The sequence below is a fragment of the Peromyscus californicus genome, unplaced genomic scaffold (genome assembly GCF_007827085.1).
Source record: "Peromyscus californicus insignis strain IS unplaced genomic scaffold, ASM782708v3 Scaffold_11__1_contigs__length_118956290, whole genome shotgun sequence".
NCBI lineage: Eukaryota > Metazoa > Chordata > Mammalia > Rodentia > Cricetidae > Peromyscus > Peromyscus californicus.
Window position 1 is genome coordinate 32962546 of NW_026294402.1, and position 16214 is coordinate 32978759.

The 16214-nt window shown below is 37.5% G+C and overlaps 1 protein-coding gene across 1 annotated transcript; it reads left to right on the forward strand.

Moving 5' to 3' along the window:
* Positions 1–8628: 8628 nt before the first annotated feature.
* LOC128103433 (olfactory receptor 143-like) lies at positions 8629–9978 on the forward strand. Its single transcript, XM_052727835.1, has 2 exons — positions 8629–9413; positions 9831–9978. The coding sequence occupies exons 1-2, from the start codon at positions 8629–8631 to the stop codon at positions 9976–9978; spliced, it is 933 nt and encodes a 310-aa protein (XP_052583795.1).
* The last annotated feature ends 6236 nt before the right edge of the window (positions 9979–16214 follow it).

Here is a 16214-nt window from a genome sequence, read left to right on the forward strand (position 1 = left end):
AGATATCAAGATATGTGCACTTTAGTCAAACATTAAAAATACAGCTAGATATTATGTGGAGAGAGGGTCTAAATTGAAGCTCTTCATCTGGTCCCTCTCCTAGTAGCTCAGCAAAGAAGAGGGGCAGGAGGATTGTAAGCATCAGAGGGGATAGAAGACCCCAAGAAAACACGGGCAACTGAATCAACTAAACAGGGCACATATGGGCTCACAGACCCTGAATGGAACAAGCATGTGTCTTGCAGGGGTCTGCACCAGGTCCTCTGTGTAAATGTTGTGGCTCTTAGGTCGGTGTTTTTGTGAGAATCCTAACTGGGATCAGGTATGTCTTTGACTCTTTTGACTACTCTTCGGACTCCTTTTCTCCTATGAATTTGCATTGCACAGCTTCCTTGTGAGGCATAAAAAATTAAAATAAAAAATATAGCTGTGCAGATGGTGAAGATGCCTGTGATGCCTCTGATCTCAGAAGGAAACAGACAGTAAGATGGTGAAAAAATAATTTTTGTTTCTGTGAGTTTGTGTCAGAAAAATAATATACAATGTCTTGAACAAATGTAATTGTACTGATAACAACTGCCTTCTTTTCTGGGGTTGGCTGGTAGGAAAGTCTCTTTTGGAGGTGGCAGGTGACCTGACTGAAGGCAACATTGCCTGCTCAACATCTAAGCAGAAGGAGGGGCTGAACAGCATTTCATGTGGGAACAATCTTTATGATGTTCTGGAATGATTAGGGAAAGAGATGAATGTTATGTGAAAGGGTGAAGCAGAAAAAGTGCATATAAGTGTGAAGAATAATTATTAAATGAAGTTGAATCAGTTCATTGTAAGAAAAAAAGAATGAATGTCAAGAAGCACAATAAAATTTCAGGTGATATGAAACATACAATGGATTTCCTTTTCTTCTTTCCTCTGAATTCTGAAGCTCAGTCCATGTTCATTTATAATGAATCTATAGTGAAATTGATGAAACAACAAATTTTAATAACCAAAATTTTCTTGTCCACTAGTTGTGGTGGTATGTATTCCCCCAAATATTGTGTACCCTAATAAACTTATCTGGGGTCAGAGAGCAGAAAAGCCACTAGATACTTAGGATAGGCAGTGGTAGCACACGCCTTTAATCCTAGCATTCCAGAGGCAGAAATTCATGTGTTCAAGGATATAGCCAAACATGGTGACTCACGCCTTTAATCCCAGAAAGCGAGCCTTTAATCCCAGGGAGTGATGGTAGAAGGCAGAAAGATATATAAGGCGTGAGGACCAGGAACTAGAAGCATTTGGCCTGGTTAAGCATTTAGGCTTTTGAGCAGCAGTTCAGCTGAGATCCATTTTGGATGAGGACTCAGAGGCTTCCAGTCTGAGGAAACAGGATCAGCTGAGGAACTGGCAAGACCTTCTAAGATTCCTGCTACAACTAGGAGAGGAGATATTTCTTTGCTGTTACTAGATGTCATTGAGGCAGCAACAGGAGTTAGCTGGATGTCCCTTGATCATGTCTCTCTCTCCCCTCCCCCTCAGTTAACTGTGTTAAATGGAAGGATCACGGGAACTGGTCTGGTTTGAGTCCAGATTCTATAAGTTTCGAGTCCTTGTCCTTTCAGCCTTAGAACTAATATTAAAACTGCGGTGGTATACATTAAATAAATGATATGCATTTTAAAAGAACTACATATTGCGTTTAAATATCATTTTAAGGGATATAAATGAGCAGTTTTTTTCACTTAACTGTCTGATGTCAGTATTATTTGATACTCAGTAGCCTCCCACTGCTTATTTTAGTTTTGTTTTTCATTGAGACAGGATTGTATTTTGTAGCCCAGGGTGGCCATGAAGTTAATCCCTTGAGCAATGAGATTGTAGGTGTGTCTACTATTTCTGGCTTAACAACCTCTCAATGTTGATGATGGCCTGCTGGTGGTTCCAGCATCTGCCATTGCTAATATCTATGCAAGCTACTGATAAAAGCTGTTGGTGTTTCTGTTATTAAAATTAAGTTGGTTGAATGTGTGCTAACACACTATGGAATTAACTCAGGGCTATTTAAGATTAATATATATCTATGAAAAACCATATTTAATTTTAAAATTGTAAAATCAATTCAAATTATAATATAAATGGAAATATACTTCTGTCACATTTATAATAAATATATTAGAATAATAGCATATTTATAAGTAATTATGGAAATATATGTATTTACTACTTGGAAAGGATGTAGTATCTTCCCATGTCAGAAAGCATTAAATACACACGAATATACCTTCATCTTGAAAGGATTTTATTGGTGAAATTGTACCATAGTTATATACTAATTTACTTATTCACTCATTGAAAAGCAATTATGTCCAAGAAGTCAAGGTAACCACAACTCATAGGAGCTAGGTCATTAGACCTGAAACTCATGCACATAATGGCATATATGTTAAAAGCCTTATTTTTGAAGACAGGATAAATTGTTGAGTCATCTGAAAAATAGGAGTGTATACATACATATAATAGGATTCTTTAAATAAAAATAAAGTAGGAATCTTAAGCATTAGATTTCAGGTCATTGTGGGTTGACAGCTTCCTTTTCCTTCTTAGTGATATGTAACACTCCATCAGGCATCAGGTCTCACCAATCTTGATATTGCTGTCTCAGTACAGTTCCACATTCTTCATTTTTTTTTGTTTACTAGTGGTTTTTATGCAGATGTGTTCCTGCATGGACTTTTGTTGATGTCCCATTCCCCAGGACAGGGGATTGTAGCAGTACTATTTTTAGTATTTTTGAGGACCCTCTGTACTGATTGTCATAGTGACTGTCGTAGTGGACTTTCCCATTAATAGTGTACATAGTGATACAATTTTATGAAAATATATTTTACATTTGGAGACTGGACTTTTGCTGGGCTTCAAACCAAGTTAATTATACATCTTGATATCACTTAAGAGCTAAGACTGATATCTTGTTGTATATTTAGGCTGTTTGTTTAACCTGCAATTAAGAGAACTATGTAACAAGCCACCATATTTGGTTTGAATTTTCTGTCTTCAGCTTTTACAACTTAAGCTAATGTATAGCTTTGATGTTGGTTATTAATTCTTCTATGTCTATCACCAAAATTTATTCTTCTAGGCCCCTGACTCAGAGTAGCATGTGTGTAAGTATGTATTGTAATAGTAATTTGCTAAAAGCAGCCAATATGTTGGGAGCAAACTTACAAAATAAGTGTCTACCATACAATTTGAAAACAACATGCAGGTGTAGCTTGATAATGCCTCTTTGAGGTTATTTTTACTATTTTGAGTGAGTTGGGGAGAGTCAATAAAATGACTTCTACTCTTTAAAATTCTGTTACATGCTTCTGTAAAGAATCCTTTGTCTCTTTCTCATGCCAGACTTTCTATGTTGTTCAAAAACTACAGAGCAGAGCCCTTTGTTAGGAAGAGATATTAGGGCAGTCAGATAGCAGGTAGATAAACACAGCAGACAGACTACAACTAGACCAGAGCCATAATCTATGCTCAGACAGAAGACACAGGGAGCAAAGTGGAGAATTCAAATCTGGGCTTGCTCTTGGTCAAATTCCTTCTAGAGGAAGTCTGTGTTTTCATCCTTTATTAAATTATTGACACAGATGTTTAACTGAACTTCTAAAATAAAAAGCAAAATAAGACAAATTTAAATGGCCCAGAACAAAATCTTGACTTTTTATTTTATTGTGTAAAGTGACTGGAAAATAGAAAACAATATGTAGAGTGTAAAAAAGAGAAAGTTCTGGACAACAGTGCTCAAACAGCAGAGGTTCTAGTTAAGGAACAACCATCCCATGTAGAATTGGCAAAAACCTAGGGAAGGCTATCATGTACGAAAATGAAAAAAAAAAAAAAACTCTAAGAATTAAGGAGAAAAGTGCCTCAATAAATATATATCTAGGTCAGATCAATGTGCTCCTTAATATAATATAGTGATTATGAGAGATTTCAATATTTCATATTTGTATTACAGAAGACAGTCCATCAATATATGAATGGGCCAAAAATTCCCCAAAGGAGTCATAAAAACTGAGGAGAAGTTGAGAAGAAATCAGAGAAAGACAGGGTATAGAATGAAAACTAACCAAAAATTAATTTATGGAAATCAAAGCAACCCTAGTAATGATGAATGAACAATTTACAATATTTTAAAATACTTGACAATAGTAACAAGAGTATTGATATAATTGAATTCCTAGTTAAAATAATAGTGGCAGGAGACATCAAGAAAAGGTTATGTATACATACGGTGCTAGTAAGAGACTAGTAAGAGTAAGTGACTGGTAAGAGACCAAGTTAGAATCAGACAGAATACCTCAAACATAAGAAAGAGCCCACAAGTTTGTAAAAGTGAGAGGCCGCTCCGCCTTCCAAGGAGGCAGCTCCTCTTGGTTTTGGAGGCCAGGCGAAGACAGTGAGAAAGGGAGACATGAACGTTAGGTTGTTCACCAGCTGCCTGGGTGGTGTGAAAATAACAGAAGAACAGTGCAAGAGAATCACTGGCCATCATAAAAAAGTTTGAACTTTGAGCATACCAATAGGAACAAAATAGAATGGTCTGGGAGGTGGACATAGTAGCAGTCCAAGCTTTAGAGTGTGGGAAGCAGATGACTTCCTGAGTGAATGCCTGTTGTTGACACGAGTACAGCCATATCAAGTATGTGAATGCCTCAAACCCAGGGAAATGGCAAACCTTCTATGAGTCAATCTCAGAGAAATGGCAAAGACTTGCCCTGGTCTGTGTGTGGATATATACAGAAAGTATCAGCTACAGCTTCCTCCTCCTAGATGTTTACAGTCTGAGAATACCCCTCTACAGAAACCTCCTTCTGAGGTTAGCTAAACCTGTTTCCTTGTTCAGTTGTATGGAATAAAACTGCCTCTTCTTTCAGCTATAGACAATGAACTCACTATGGTAATTTGAATAAGAATGGCCCTCATAGACTCATACATTTGAATGCATGGTCCCCACCCAATTGGTTAAACTGCTTGGGAAAGACTAGGAGGTGTGGCTTTGATGGAGGAGGTGTATTACTGGGGTTGGGCTTTGAGGTTTCTAAAACCTATCCCTGGCCCAGTCTCTTTCTGCCTCCTACTTGTGGATAAGGGTCTCTCAGCTACTGTCACAGCACCATGCCTGCCTGCCCTCTGCTGTGCTCCCCACCATGATGCTCACAGACTCTAGCCCTCTTGGACCCTAAGTCTGATAAACTCTCCTATAAGTTTGGTCATGGTGTCTCTTCACAGCAATACAGTATAAGTAATACACCTACATCCTTGATTCAGATGTATAGAATAAAGGAGCTGAGTTTCCAGGCTATTTCTGGTGCATCCCCATTAGAGTGCCTGGTCCATCCAATCTCAGTTTTTTGGATGTGTATCTGTGTGTTTTTCCTTTCTTTATTACCTAACCACCCTGGTCATGTTTTCAGGACACAACCATGTGGACTTCAGAAGTACTGTTAGACCAGTGACTCATTTGGACAATTTAATCATAGTAAAAATGGACGGAGGAGATCTCTTATCTCCTGCCACAGCCATTATGAAGGTCGTGAACCATTGTTTCCTTTGCCCAGTCTGTCCTTCTCTCTTCTTTTTAAATTCCTTTGTTTTCATTTTTTAAATAACAAAACAAGACAAAAGTGTTTCACTTTATAGCCTTGGATTTGCAATCCCTCAGCTCAGCTTCTTCAATGCTAAGATGTAGACAGTGTACCTGTGGACAGAGTCTAACATTCTTAAAACAAAGGACAGATTAATAAAAGAGAAATATGATAGATAAAATTGTTCAAGATTTTGCATGAAATAGGAGAATAGAAACCAAAAACTTAAGAGATCAAAGAAAACAGTCCAATGTTATGGCTAAGACTGAGAGAGACTGCTAAGCTATCTATAAGTGTGATTGGACAAAAAGTAGGAACTAATTAGCAACTTGAAATATGAAACCTGGTTAGCCTCTCTATTCTGATTCTTCTTGGTCCATTTGTGTCATACTCATTCATCCTGAGTACATGCCAAGACTCCTAGAATGGAGGCCTACTGATTCACTCTAAGATAGAGAAGGTAAGACTCACACACAGAGGCATAGAACTGAGAAGAACAGTATTTCTGTTTTCTGGTTGATTTAGAGGGGAGTGATTCTATATTCTACAGCTTAACTTAAGTAAGTTCTTTGTTGTAATGGTCTATTGTAGTAGAGGATTTATACAGAAAGAGTATAAATGTCTGCATTAAAAAAATGTCGAGTGACCTACAAGGTATGTTCTATTAGAATAACATCAAGTTACTTAGCAGAAATCTTAAAAGCCAGAAGGGCTTTTTGTTTCAAGCACACCATTTTCTAAGTCTCAATAGTGCCTGTGGAATATATTCGAATGTCTAGAGAAGTTTTATCCACAACTGGCATGTTGATGGCAATGATGTGGATTATAATACTGGCATACAATAATGAGCAGGGCTAAGGGATGATGTTCATTCTGTGTTACACTGGAGAGCAACACAGCATATATTTACTTCCTCTGAATGTCCATGTGATGAGGATGAGAAACCCTGGTTTATCTGGAACAGGGAAGAGGGATTACACCTTTTTATACATCTAGGACAGTCTTACATGCTACATTATGTGGATCATTGAATTTCATTAAAACAATAATATGATACAGTAGCTCTTCTGTCTTGATTCATATTACCATCATTACCATTATTACAGTGCTCAGGTTAGACCTATAGGCCTATGTGTGAAAAGTAAGGTTTCTCCCTTGAGCCATATCCCAGATCCTCTTTCATGAGCTGTATGTTGCAGATATCCACCCAATTATGGATATGTAAATAAAATTAACAAGGCCAGAAAATTACAGCTTTGGTATATAGTTTTGTTCTTAAGAAATAGAAAAATCTGGATTTAAACTCAGACTTTGAGTGCCTATTTCTTCTTCCCAATCTTTTTTTTTTTTTTTTTTTTAAAGATTTATTTATTTATTATATACACAGAAGAGGGCACCAGATCAAGCCACCATGTGGGTGCTGGGAATTGAACTCAGGACCTCTGGAAGAGCAGTTGGTGCTCTTAACCTCTGAGCCATCTCTCCAGCCCGTCTTCCCAATCTTTTTGCTCCACAACATTTTTTTTTTTGTAGAATGGCCATCTATGAACTAATAGTTACTAATCAATTGCAAAGATTTCTAGAAAATTACTGGAAATGACAAGTGAGTATGTCCCTGGATTTTTCTCTTGTTCAGTTGTGCAGGGCATAATGAGTAAAATCCTGAAGGGAACTACCCAATACTCTGCTCAGGGAATGAGGTATTCCTGGTGGGAAATAACAAACTAAGTAGAATTTTGAGTCTCAAAAGAGACAGTGTTTATATCCATGCTACATGATATAAATACATGCTCTGTTTCTTCTACCCTAAATGGACTCACTCAACATGAAAGGTGTCATCAAGGAGAGAATAATTTTCTATACTTCTCTGATGGTTATTATTGGTTGTCAATTTGACTATAATTGGAATGAACTATAATCCAGAAATGGAGGACACACTTGTGATCCAGATCTTGAGGCAGAAAGATACATGCCTTTAATCCAGATATGGAGGCTAGAAGACATACCTTTAATCTGGGCCACACCTACTGGAAGCCTATATAAAGATAATGGAAGAAACAAGAGTATGCTTTTCACCCTCTTGTCCTTGCCTTGTCATAAAATCCATTCCTTCTTCAGGATCCCAGCCGACTAGCTGAGATACCCAGCCTTGTCTGACTGAGCAGCTACTAGATTCTTGGACTATCCACTCATAAGTAGCGATTGTTGAACTTCAGCCTGTAAGTCATTCCAGTTAGTTCCCTTATATAATATATAAATGTTATACATCATATATATTCATTCCATCAGTTCTATGACTCTAGAGAATCCTGACTCATACAGTTTTTAATATATTTTCCAAGAATGCTAGGTTATATAGGTCTCACTTGAGTGAAATGATGTGTAAGATGCACATATGAGGTTGTTATTTTCCTTTGTGCAAATAAAGAAAACTTAAGAGAAATCCTTAAAGTGAATCATGTCATTTCCCTGGCATAGATATTTTAGGATGCTAGAATCAGTTTTGTATTGATAACTAGTATCTCCTCATTATCAGAAACTTAGATCCTTTAGGACGTTTGAAGTGAAAGGGCCTGTGTGGTCGAAGAGCAGTGACATATTCAGGTGAGTAGATATTAGTGTTTCACCAACTGTCTTTATCTTCACAACATCACCTAAATCTCAGAGCTATATGAATCATGGGTTCAGGAGACAGTGATGGTTTATTTCTCTTTCTATTCCTAATCCTTAATGAAGATTAAAGAGACTGAAATAAATGGTCATTTAAAGACTATAGGAGTTGTGTCAGTGTTTTCTCAGAGTAGACACTCATCATGGATAGGAAAAGAAGAAACAGGGATTTCTGAGGAATGAGAAGTAATGTTCTTTGAATATTATGCTCAGTGGATGAAGACAACCATGAATGTGTAACAACTGGCTCTAGCTGTCCTTTTGGAGTCAGTGACAGAGGTCCCTGTTAATGTGACCCTTTCCTACTGTTCCTACAGAGCTACTGGCGACACAAATGGCTATGGAGAATGACTCTTCAGTGACCGAATTCATTCTCACTGGATTGACAGAGAATCCTGAGCTCCAGCTGCCCCTGTTTGTCATCTTTCTAGTGAACTTTGTAGCCACTGTGGTGGGAAACTTGAGTTTAATGAGTCTCATTTTCCTGAATTCAAACTTGCAGACTCCCATGTACTTTTTTCTCTTTAATCTGTCCTTCATTGATTTATGTTATTCATTTGTCTTTACTCCCAAAACACTAATGAGTTTTGTCTTAGAGAAGAACAGAATTTCTTTTACGGGATGCATGACTCAGCTGTTTTTCTTCTGCTTTTTTGCAAATTGTGAATGCGATGTCCTGACAATCATGGCATATGATCGATATGTAGCCATCTGTCAACCCCTGTTGTACATGGTCATCATGTCTCCTAGGAGATGTTCCCTGATGATGTTTGGTTCTTACTTGATGGGGTTTGTTGGTGCCTTTGTCCTTACAGGATGTGTGATCAGTCTGAACTTTTGTGATTCTAACATCATCAACCACTACGTGTGTGACATCTTCCCCCTTCTCCAGCTCTCCTGCAGTAGCACCTATGCCAATGAGCTTGTGAGTTCTGTTGTTGTCAGCATAGTAGTCATTGCATCCAGCATCATTATCTTAATGTCCTATGCTTTGATTCTTTTTAATATCATTCAGATGTCATCAGGTAAAGGTTTGTCCAAAGCCATGAGCACCTGTAGTTCTCATATAATAACTGTTGCCCTATTCTATGGATTTGGGATGCTGACACATATCAAAACATCATCAAATGAATCTGTGGACCAAAGGAAAGTTTTTAGTGTATTTTGTACATTTTTGCTGCCCTTGCTGAACCCTTTTATTTACAGCCTCAGAAATAAGGATGTCAAGCTTGCTATAAGGAGAACTCTGATGAGACTCACAGTGAGTTAACCACTGTGGCTGCCATAGTCTATGTCTCCACTTCAGGTGTTTCTCTCTACTTCATTATCTTATCACTTTCTTTTCAATATTCTCTTTCCTTCCATTCATCTTTCTTTTTCTATTCTGGTAAGACTTCCACTTTATTATTTCTTCTGTTTCCTCCACAAAAATTCTTGATTTGCTTACATGGGGATAAGAAAATATTTTTGATCTGGGAACTTAGCTGAATGTGGATCCAGCTTCATCTTTGTATAAGGTAGAGACCCAAGATGAACATCATTTGCTAAAACTGTGGGCCAGGGCAAAATTTTCTCAGTCTTTCATACCTCTTTGGTGCCCATGCTGAAACTGCTCATTTACAGCCTCAGAAACAAGGATGTGAAGCTTGATATGAAGAGAACCATGAAGAGAATCACAAGCTGATCTACCCAGGAGTGCTTCTTTTAGATCTGTTTCTACCTATCTGCTGTTTCCCTCTCATTTCTTATCTTTTTGATTACCTAAGATTTGCTAATTTATTTTGCTTTCTTCTCATGTTTCTATAGTATCACCAAGTTTTCTATAGTATCATTTGTCCTTCTGCTGTGCAATATGATTTTCATGTGACCATTCTTTGTCTGGAGGCATTCACTGATTTATTTGTATCCAACATGGTGCCCATTCCTTAAATCACATTAAGACCTTTTTCTGTTAACTTATTTATGTAAGAAAACACTACATACTACTTTTTCTTATGTATCTTTTCTGTCCAAGAAAATCCATGGGCTTGTATTCTTATCTCAAACTGATTTCTTTCTTTATTTTTGTAGTAATTTTGTATATGCATTTCCTTATTTGATAGGTGTAGCTGAAGTTTTTCTGGTCCTGCCCAGCTCCTGCGGCCCTGCATTCCCACTTAAACACACAGAGGCTTATATTAATTAAAACTGCATGGCCATGGCTCAAGCCTTTTGCTAACTAGCTCTTATATCTTAAATTAGCCCATAACTATTAATGTATGTATCGCCACATGTTCTGTGGCTTTACCTGCGTCCCATTACATGTAGTTCCTTGGTTGGCTCGCTGGCACTTCTCCCTTCCTTCTTCCTGTCTCTCTCTTTGAATTTTCTGCCTGCCTCTAAGCTGCCTTGCCATAGGCCAAAAATTTATCAGCCAATCAGAGCAACACATATTCACAGCATACAGAAAGACATCCCATTATCAGATAGGTTTATTTTCTACATATTTATTAACATGGATAAGAGGTTACATAATGCCAAAATTTCAATAATTTTTTCAGGCTACTTTGTTAGCAGTTTCTTTTTAATTATTTGTATCACCTTTATTTTTCCCCTTATATTTTTGGCATTTATTCAGATATCATACAGGAAAAAAATGCATGTAGTAAAAATTTGGAGCCTTTCTGAATCAATAAAATACCTTTTAATGTAGCACTGTTATTGCCAACAGTCATGATAGTGTCTGTTGAGTTATTGTTTGCTAGACACTGTTCTTTTTTTTTTTTTTTTTTTTTTCAAGACAGGGTTTCCCTGTGTAGTTTTGCGCCTTTTCTGGAACTCACTTTGTAGACCAGGCTGGCCTTGAACGCAGGTGGCAGAGGCTAAACACTGTTCTAAGAACTTTTTTTCATAACTTTCTTAAATATATGACACTACTGTCATTGCTTTTATTTTGAAATGAGAAAACTGAGACACATACAGGGTTATGATCTTGTTAAGCTGCTCAGCAGATATGAGATTTGATTTTGAATATAATGAAGACATTTGTTGCATAGCCTCCCACCTCGCTGCCATATAGATTACTTGAAAGTGGGATTTATATTAGGAAATCATTAACAAGTTGCCAGCATTTTGTATTCAAGGCTTTTAGTTTTAAGTTTGTAATGGAATTACATAATTTATTTAAATGAGGATTTATTTTTATGGTTATTAGAGCATTAATTACATCTACTTCTCTGTCCCAGTTTCTAAAATCCCATAATTATAACAATGGATCAGAAAACATATTTCTTAGGAGTAAAATTGAAGATGTTACCTTTTTCATGATATATGGGTTGTATCTGTGATTTTTCTTATTATTAAATTCATTCTTGGTTAGAGAACACTGTCATGATAATGTCTAGTTCATGTCCCCTGTCACATGGATATTCTTAATTTTTTTTAAAAAAATGATTTTTACTTCTGAACAATCAAACCACAGCTGGTCGTAAGGCTTAGTGATGAACTACATGAAGGCTCTTGTTTATGAGTTTACCAGACTAGATATAATCTCTTTCTCTCTGTGCACCCCTCTCACCATCCCTATATATATTTCTCTTTCTCTATATCATTTCTATCTGTCATACAAAGCAAAATAGTTATGTAATGCTAACATTTCAAAAATAAAGTTCATTATTAAAATCTATGTCAGCTTTAAAGGCCACATAACTAATAACTCAGGTTAATTTCATACTCATATATATCTGATGAACAAATTGAGAGAAATAAAAATGTATTGCAAAATAACAGGGAAAATCTCTAGAGAATTATTTCACAATGATTTAATAATGGAGTCTATGAGAATATGAACCCAGTCAAGATGCTATAGCAGAGAACTTATCTACAAGGCTCTGATGGCCAAATTAAAACAAAATACACACGTCCTTATAGAAGTCTCATGGTGAACTGTAAAATGACACTTCTTGTTCATTGTAATTAAAGATTGTTTTTCTGGAATCATGAGATATAGGAATTTGGTTAAGTTTTTATGGTGAGTCATGTTACTATTATTGTAGTGAATTAAGTGTGTTGAATGCTATCTCTTTATTTAGAAATAAAAATGATTTGTTTACAATATAGTCAAATAACAATTTGTATCATACAACACTGTCATTGGTAAAACACAATTTTATTCATCATTAAAGTCTCAGACCGACAAAGAAGAGAAAGTATATGATGTTTGTCATATACTTACTTATACTTACTTAATTTACTTAGAAAAACACCATGAGATATATTTAGTTTCCTACAAGTGACCAAACTTCAGTCTTCATTATGGTTGAAAAAATCTACTTTGTGTATAAACTTTAAATTTATCCAAACTTTGGTTGTTGGACATTAGTTGTTGTAGGTTGCTTTTATTACTTAGCTTTTAAAAGTAATATCTCTGTAAAATATTGACTTGGAGTTTTGAGTAGATGACAAAAATTAGTAAGGGTGGGTCATTTGGTGGATCTATTTGCAGTACCTTAAGAAATTTTTATACTGATTTTTATGTTAGCTGGATGAGTTTACTTTACCACCATCAGTACACCAAAGTTCCTTCTAATCTACACCCTCTTCACATTGCTGTTATCTGTTTTCTTGGTAGCTCCCATTTTGAATGAGGCAAGACAGAAGCTCCTTCTTTTTTTTATTTTTTTTTAATTTTATAATTTAATTTAATTTTACATATCAGCCAGGGATTCCCCTGTCCTCACTCTTCTCCCGCCCCCCCACTACCACCTCCCCACCTGCCGCCACCTTCCTCCCAGTCCACCACATTTCCATCTCCATCTCCTCCAATGCAGAGACTCCCCTGGGGATTCAGTTCAACCTGGTAGATTCAGTCCAGGCAGGCCCAGTCCCCTCCTCCCAGGCTGAGCAAAGTGTCCCTGCATAAGCCCCAGGTTCCAAACAGCCAGCTCATGCACTAAGGACAGATCCTGGTCCCACTGCCTGAGTGCTTCCCAAACAGATCAAGCCAATCAACTGTCTCACTTATCCAGAGGGCCTGATGTAGTTGGGGACTCCTCAGCTATTGGTTCATAGTTCATGTGTTTCCATTAGTTTGGCTATTCGTCCCTGTGCTTTTTTCAGTCTTGGTCTCAACAATTCTCGCTCATACAAACCCTCCTCTTTCTCACCAACTGGACTCTTGGAGCTCCACCTGGGGCCTGGCCGTGGATCTCTGCATCCCGTTCCCTCAGTCATTGGATGAGGTTTCTATCATGACAGTTAGGGTGTTTGGCCATCCTATCACCAGAGTAGGTCAGTTCGGGCTTTCTCTCAACCATTGCCAGTAGTCTATTGTGGAGATACTTTGTGGATTTCTGGGGACCTCTTTAGCACTTTGCTTCTTCCTATTCCCATGTGGTCTTCATTTATCATGGTCTCTTTTCCCTTGTTCTCCCTCTCTGTTCTTGATCAAGCTGGGATCTCCCAGTCCCCTAAGCTTTCTTTCCTTTGAACCTTGCCCTTCATTACCCCCACTCACGTCCAGGTTGTTCATGGAGATCTCATCCATTTCTCTGTCATTGGGCGATCCCTGTGTCTTTCTTAGGGTCCTGTTTCTAGGTAGCCTCTCTGGAGTTGTGAGTAGGAGTCTAGTCATCTTTGTTTTACATCTAGTATCCTCCTATGAGTGAGTACATACCATGTTTGTTTTTCTGAGTCTGGGTTACCTCACTCAGGATGATTTTTTTCTAGATCCATCCATTTGCCTGCAAACCTCATGATGTCATTGTTTTTCTCTGCTGAGTAGTACTCCATTGTGTATATCTACCACATTTTATTTACCCATTCCTCAGTTGAAGGGCATCTAGGTTGTTTCCAGGTTCTGGCTATTACAAATAATGCTGCTATGAACATAGCTGAGCATGTGCCCTTGTGGTATGATTGAGCATTCCTTGGGTATATGCCCAAAAGTGGTATAGCTGGGTCTTGGGGGAGATTGATTCCCAATTTTCTAAGAAAGCACCATATTGATTTCCAAAGTGGCTGTACAAGATTGAATTCCCACCAGCAGTGGAGGAGAGTTCCCCTTGCTCCACATCCTCTCCAGCATAAGCTATCTTCAGTGTTTTTGATCTTAGTCATTCTGATAGGTGCAAGGTGGTATCTCAGAGTCATTTTGATTTGCATTTCCCTGATGATTAGGGATGTTGAGCAACTCCTTAAATGTCTTTCAGCCATTTGACCTTCCTCTGTTGAGAATTCTCTTTAGTTCAATAGCCCATTTCTTAATTGGACTGTTGGGCATTTTGATGTCTAATTTCTTGAGTTCTTTATATATTCTGGATATCAGCCCTCTGTCAGATGTGGGGTTGGTGAAGACTTTTTCCCATTTTGTAGGCTGTTGCTTTGTCTTGTTAACTGTGTCCTTTGCTCTACAAAAGCTTCTCAGTTTCAAGAGGTCCCATTGATTGATTGTTTCTCTCAGTGTCTGTGCTACTGGTGTTATATTTAGGAAGTGATCTCCTGTGCCAGTACATTCAAGACTACTTCCTACTTTCTCTTCTATCAGGTTCAGAGTACCTGGATTTATGTTGAGGTCTTTGAACCACTTGGACTTAAGTTTTGTGCACGGTGACAGATATGGATCTATTTGTAGCCTTCTACATGTTGACATTCAGTTATGCCAGCACCATTTGTTAAAGATGCTTTCTTTTTTCCATTGTACAGTTTTGGCTTCTTTGTCAAAAATTATATGTTCATAGGTGTGTGGATTAATGTCAGGGTCTTCAATTCGATTCCATTGGTCCACATGTCGGTTTTTATGCCAGTACCAAGTTGTTTTTATTACTGTAGCTCTATAGTAGAGCTTGAGGTCAGGGATTGTGATACCTCCAGAGGTTGTTTTATTGTACAGATAAAACTCTATCCTGGGATTTTTGTTTTTCCATATGAAATTGAGTATTATTTTTTCCAGATCTGTGAAGAATTGTGTTGTTATTTTGATGGGGATTGCATTGGATCTGTATACTGCTTTTGGTAAGATTGCCATTTTTACTATGTTAATCCTGCCTATCCATGAGCATGGGAGATCTTATCGTTTTCTGAACATCTTCTTCAATTTCTTTTTTCAAGGACTTAAAGTTCTTGTCATATAGGTCCTTCACTTGCTTAGTTAGAGTTACCTCAAGGAATTTTATATCATTTGTGGCCATTGTAAAGGGTGATGTATCTCTGATTTCCTTCTCAGCCTGTTTGTCAATTGTATATAGGAGGGCTACTGATTTTTTTGAGTTGATCTTGTATCCTGCTAAGTTGCTAAAGGTGTTTATAAGCTGTATAAGTTCCTTGGTTGAATTTTTGGGGTCACTCATGGATACTGTCATGTCATCTGCAAATAGGGAAAGCTTGACTTCTTCCTTTCCAATTTGTATCCCCTTAATCTCCTTATGTTGTCTTATTGCTCTGGATAGAACTTCAAGTATTATGTTGAATAAGTATGGGGAGAGCAGACAGCCTTGCCTTGATCCTGATTTTAGTGGAATCGCTTTGAGTTTCTCTCCATTTAATTTGATGTTGGCTTTTGGCTTGCTGTAAATTGCCTTTATTATGTTTAGGTATGTTCCCTGTATTCCTGATCACTCCAAGACCTTTATCATGAAGGGGTGTTGGATTTTGTCAAATGCCTTTTCTGCATCTAGTGAGATGATGATGTGTTTTTTTTATTTGAGTTTGTTTATATGGTGTATTATATTGACGGACTTTCATATGTTGAACCACCCTTGCTTCCCTTGGGATGAAGCCTACTTGATCATGGTGGATAATTGTTTTGATGTGTTCTTGGAGTCTGTTTGCTAGTATTTTATTGACTACTTTTGCATCAATGTTCATGAGGGAGATTGGTCTGTAGTTCTCTTTCTTTGTTGCATCTTTGTTTGGTTTAGGAATCAGGGTAATTGTAGCCTCATA

Bases quoted from the DNA above. Each gene is read 5' to 3' on its own strand.
- LOC128103433 (XM_052727835.1), top strand. From the start codon at position 8,629: ATGGCTATGGAGAATGACTCTTCAGTGACCGAATTCATTCTCACTGGA. The intron at 9,414-9,830 runs ATCATCAAATGA...CCCAAGATGAAC, and splicing joins ATGCTGACACATATCAAAAC to ATCATTTGCTAAAACTGTGG.